Here is a 5,731-nt window from a genome sequence, read left to right as displayed (position 1 = left end):
GAGAGAAAAATGTTGCGCCCCAGCGCCGGAAGTGCTACATGGCGCGATTTGCGTCACACTAATGCAGTTACACAGCGCATGTGTGGAGAGACTCTTTCCAAGTAATTATCCAGTTACACAGCTTACACAGTGCATGTGTGGAGAGACGGACACGGAAAAACATCAACGCAACAACACGGCCAGACAGACTTTCAAATCAATGGCAGTTTATGGTCTAATGGAACATACAGTGGTTAGCACTTGATAATGGCAGTAATACCATCTGAGTACCACCACTACTTGGTGGTGCCACATTTGACACCTTTTTTTAGGTTTAGTGTGGCTGATCGGCCACGATGTGGCGCATGTGAGTCCATGAACCCTACAGTGCATTATTAGCAACAGGGGAAGGGTGATTGCATTTCAAAGTGATTGTTATTTTTATTTTTTGCATTAATGACTTGCATTAAATGTTCAACAATATGTTGGACGAAACCATAACTTGAAAAAAAAATTATGTTTTTTTCAAGTTATGGTTTCTTATATAGGGCTATGCACATGTGTCATGTGACACTGGCCAATCACAGTCCTGAATAGATTGTGATTGGCCAATCACGGTGCAGGATAATTGTACAAATTTCCAAACCTCACTTATAGGGGCGGTTTCACAGCGCAGGATATTTGTACATTTTTCCAAACCTCACATATATATTAAAAAAAAAGTAACCAATAAAAAAATATATAAAAAATACAAAAAGAATCTGCGTTAAAAGGAGCATCTTAGAAAAATACCAATTCACCAAAAAAAAACTTTGAATGTTTTTGAACAATTCAACAAAGTGTTTGAAGTGCCTGTTTCACCCACTTCCGGGGGGCGGAGCCAAAATCCGAGCCCGAAGTATTTGTTCTACCCCCACTTAGGGGGGTAGAACGAAGCTCAACGAAGCTCCATAGTCAGTCTGTGTCTCTTTTTTTGCTCTTTTGCGCCTTCCTTTGCCATCTCTCTCTGTTCCCCTTACTCTCCTGGTTATTGCTGTTCACTCCCGGTAGTGGCTATCTTTGAGGGTGTTTGATTTGCATGTGCTGATTCCAAACACAAAATCATCAGTGTAAATGTAACGCTGTTTCATGCACGGACAATAGCAGATCTATAATATATAGATCAGAAGCCACTGTGCAGCCCTCAGAGACCAGTTGTAATGCCAGTACCTTGGTCAATGGCACTGGCAGGAGTAGGCCTACCAAGCATGCATGGCTTTTTGTGCCTTTTCTCCCCAATTTAGTTGTTATGCCAATGAATTCCTCCCCACAGACATTTCTGTGTTGTCCTACTGACTCACCTGCCAGTGAGGAACCCCTACCAGGAGGACTTAGAGCCTCCGTCCTACTTCTCCCGCCCAACACTCCCTGCTGACAGGTGCCGCCCCAGCCCATAGGAGTAGTAAGTGCAGTAACAAATATCAGCGCATTTCGGCACGGCTCCTTCCGCTGCGTTCGCAATTAATATGCGTCCGAACCGGGGCCCGGAACCGACACTTTTTTTCACTATATATTCACATATATGACACTATATCCAGATGTCGGTTCAGGGCTGTATTACCAGTCCGCTTGCTGTCATAATGCATCAGGTCGCCGCAACCTTTGCACTTCACAAAGCCAACGGCATCGTTCGTATCTGCATTAACGACTAAGCTGAAATGCTTCCACACCGGCGATTTCCCGTTTAAGTTTTCAGTTGTAATAAACTTGCCATAAGACAAGTTCACTTTTACCTCCGCTGGCCCCAACATGCTAGTCTCCAACATGCTAGTCCCCAACATGCTAGTCTCTGACGTGACAACGCACTGTGCGTTGTCACGTAAACCAGGAAGTAGAACAGACACGGGTGAGCCTCTTTCTTTGGCGTTTCGCCCAGGCGGACCGTATTTTTACACTTTATTTTCTATATATCAACAATATGACCGATCCGAATTGAATTCCGACCACCAATTATGCAAATGCATCCGACCCGTGCACGGCCCGTCGGTACCCGACAGTTTCGGTCGGGTATCCCAGCTCTAGTATGGACGCGCCGGCCCTGCTGATGACTCTCTTCCTACATCGGGCCGCCGGTCCATCCTGGACGTACCTTACGGTAGTCCTTAATGATTGCAGAGAATCTGATTATTTTGATCTCTGGCTTTCTGGCGTAGACGTCATGCCACTGATACTCTGGAGACAGAATCTTGGTGGGTTTGTGGCGCCAAAGGTAGGCGTTCAGATGAGACTCATCCTGCCACGCTGCCTCGATGCCCCGCTGGGCGTCCAGCTCAAAGTTGTCGCTGCACGTCGACAGCATGTGATGGACGGACGCCAGCTCCCCTCCGAGCACGCCCCCGCCGTAGTAGAAGTCGCCCTCGTCGGCGGACATGAAGGCTTTAGACTCCGGTCTGCGTTCGTAGATGAACTGGCTGCGCTCTTGGGTGAAGTGATTAAAGTGCAACACGGCGACCAGCTTACCTAGAGTTTCAGATCCCCAGCGGTCATGGAACTTCGAATCGACGTCAAAACAGAAGATGTAGTCGGCGCCATCGCGCAGCTCCGTTTCGATAAAATTGGCAATAATTTTTGACCTGCTGGCCGTTATCTCCTCCCAGCGTTTTGAGTTTGGCGCTGGCTTGACAAACAACTCCCGTCCTGCAGCCATCTTAACGGAGGGGACTTGCTCTGGCCTATCCGTGAAGACGTAATAATGGACTTTAAATCCCACGAAGAAGTACCTCTCTGCGGTTTCCAGGAAATCCTTGAGGAATTGTATGTATTCACCAACGGAAAAAAACTGTAACTGCCACAGTGATGTTGCAGGGTTTGTAGATGCCATCCAACAACGCGGGTTCAAATGTGGATTCCCATACGATCGGAGCTAACCAGGGCGTCATCGCGACAACGTCGGTGCGTCCAGTCAGGGCGCTCGGTTTGTCGGAGCGAAGAAATTCCAGTGCAATCGTTTCTCTCTTCTTCCAATTCAAAGAACGGTGGATTAGGATAACCGCTGCGGAGGCCAACATCCCTGTGACTATTAGACAAAAGGCCCTTCTTTTGTCTGGTGGCCGGAACCAGCTAGTTCGAGGGCGAGCCAGTGGCGGAGCCATGACCATCCTCAAGACCGTCTTGAGAATTACAGATAGTCAAAGAGTGAATTACTTAGTTACTAAGTTGAATTATTCTTCTCTTGGACACGGAAATATTGAGTTCACCATTTATATAGTGCTTGGCTGGATGCTCGTGACATCTTACTGATGTAAGCTATCTCCATATATGGAGTTTACGTTGGATATAGGTCGGATAACTCCACATAAGAGCGTTCATTTGTATAACTATATTAGGTATATATTCTGCTTAGCATCTCTCCTCTTTCCCGAGTCCTTTCATTTCAATGAAATCCATTGCAATTCTGAGAAGACAGACGTGGCTGGAGTCTTCACAACCTATACATGATTAGTAGGCAACAATGAATATCCTGACCCAAACACCAGATAGAGAAAGATTTCTTATCAACCATCTGCAGAACTTTACAAGATGAGGATCTCCATGAAAAACAAAGACTGTTAGCCTGTGTTAGCCTGGTAAACCCTCCCTCCGGAAATCTAATTTCTATTTGATTCCTGGAGTGAGTCTGGCATGAACCGCCTCTCTGCAATATTGGCTGTATATGCCAAACGGTCGCGCCTATCAGCGTCGTCGCACATCGTTCTGTGATTGACAGCGACAGTTGGCCAATCAGGTGGCGAGTTCGAGTGAGCCCAAAACACGAACGGCAGCCATCTTTTTCTGTGGGCAGTTTTCTCCGCTATTTTTTTACTTCAAAAAGCTCTCTAACTTCTATTTTGAGGCACGGAATTTACTTATAAGATATCGTTTGGATAGAATGTAGTTGTTTAACTTCATATATGTGGTCAATTAATCATGACAAAGCCTATTTAAAAAAAAAAAATTAGAGAACCGGTAGGGGCGGGCAGTGACACCATTGTACCCGAAAAAGGCAACCCATTTTGGGTATGGCTGTCTCAAAAGTCCCGTCGCGTCACATTAAGACTGGTGAACTGCTGATTGGCTGAAGGGGAAAAATTATCATTGGCTGAAGGGGTTGTCAGTCAACGGTATTACTCCCGCCCAACTCCAGCACAGCCAATATTGCAGACAGGCGGATCAGGCCAGACTCACTCCTGAAATGAAATGGAATTGAGATTTCCGGAGGGAGGGTTTACCAGGCTAAGCCTGTGTATCATATGATAGCCTACCGTATAGGCCTCAGTGTACACAGTAAAATCCTCAGTGTTCATTTAGGAGTGTCAAAATGCCACTAATAATGAGGACTTTATTGTGTAGGCTATAACCTTTATGACATAAGTTGTTTTGCAATTTACCAAAATACATCTTGATAATATAACCCATACAATTATTTGTTTCACTTCTCAACAAGTTCAGCTTCAATTGCAGCTTCTATCTGTTGACTGAAAGCAGCCCTGTCTCAAATAGACACAACATGCCTGTGTGTATCTACCGCCATTAGTTGCTCTCTACCGCCATCTAGTGGCACCACATAGAAAAAAGTGGTACCACAAAAATAGGTGGTACCACAGGGGCACCAGAGGGGTACCACCCCTGACATTGTCAAGGTACTACCACTGTAGGTCTACATAATGCAAAATCATATAATTTATGACCAATTTTAGCACCTAGAGATGACTGCTAAAACAAATAACAAAATAATTGCCAAAAGCGTCAAGGTCAACAAATAAAAAAAGGATGACAAGATTGTGTTGTCTGCCTTTCTACTGATGGCGTGCATCTCTCTCTCTCTCTCTCTCTCTCTCTCTCTCTCTCTCTCTCTCTCTCTCTCTCTCTCTCTCTCTCGTTGACTGAAACTTCACTTACCTGTCATTTCTGTGATTTCTACAATAGAAAAATAAAAAATCACACCCAGTGTGAAGTGGGCGGTGTGGTCACAGTGGTTATCACAGTGATGGAAGTTCACTTAAAGAAAAGTAATATTGTGGACCAACCATTGTACACCCCTATGTTTTTTTTCAAGTGCATAGTCCTATTTATAGGGCTATGCACATGTGTCATGTTTCACTAGCCAATCACAGTCCTGAATAGACTGTGATTGACCAATCACGGTGCAGGGTTAGGGGGGTACACTGGTGGCCAATCACAGCGCAGGGTTTCACCGCCCAAAAATGAATTGGGGCAAAAGTTCTATTTACAACCAATGGAAAACGAGCAGGGCTGAACAAAGTTATGTGTTCTTGTCTATCTCTCTTCTGCTCCATTCAGTACCAGGGATAGCGCCATGCGGCCCTATGTACTGTAAATAGCCTAAACGTATCTGTCCATGGTTCTGAAATAACAGCACTATGCTTCTGGACCAGATAACAAGCTCCACATTTTCCGGGGGAAAACTTCAAAGAAGGTGTTTCATTACTATAATCTCTATGGCACTTGTATCATACTCTTGGCCAGTATTGTTGTTTTTGTAATTTTTCTGTATGGATACATAAAACTTAAACTGGGGGGCAGAAAATACATATGAGGGTTGTTCCCTATAGTCTCTCAAAACAGACACGTTGGCTCCTTCTATGGTACGGCGCTCCTCGGAAAAGACATATCAGAAATCGCGTAGCAGTTTCTCTTACTTTTTTTTTATTAACTAACTGGCCACGCTTGGCTTTGGTTTGCGGGTGCTATAGCTCTTGTTTTCAGTCTTTTT

The 5,731-nt window shown here is 44.9% G+C and overlaps 1 protein-coding gene across 1 annotated transcript; it reads right to left on the bottom strand.

The window, feature by feature from the left end:
* Positions 1-2,074: 2,074 nt before the first annotated feature.
* Positions 2,075-3,026, bottom strand: LOC308100579 (globoside alpha-1,3-N-acetylgalactosaminyltransferase 1-like; the record flags this gene model as incomplete). Its single annotated transcript, XM_080449646.1, is given in 2 exon segments — positions 2,075-2,794; positions 2,796-3,026. Coding segments are annotated over 2 exon segments (951 nt in total).
* Positions 3,027-5,731: the final 2,705 nt, after the last annotated feature.

This window comes from Gymnoscopelus braueri (genome assembly GCF_963280865.1).
Source record: "Gymnoscopelus braueri genome assembly, chromosome: 14".
NCBI lineage: Eukaryota > Metazoa > Chordata > Actinopteri > Myctophiformes > Myctophidae > Gymnoscopelus > Gymnoscopelus braueri.
This window is presented reverse-complemented; position numbering and strand designations above follow the sequence as displayed.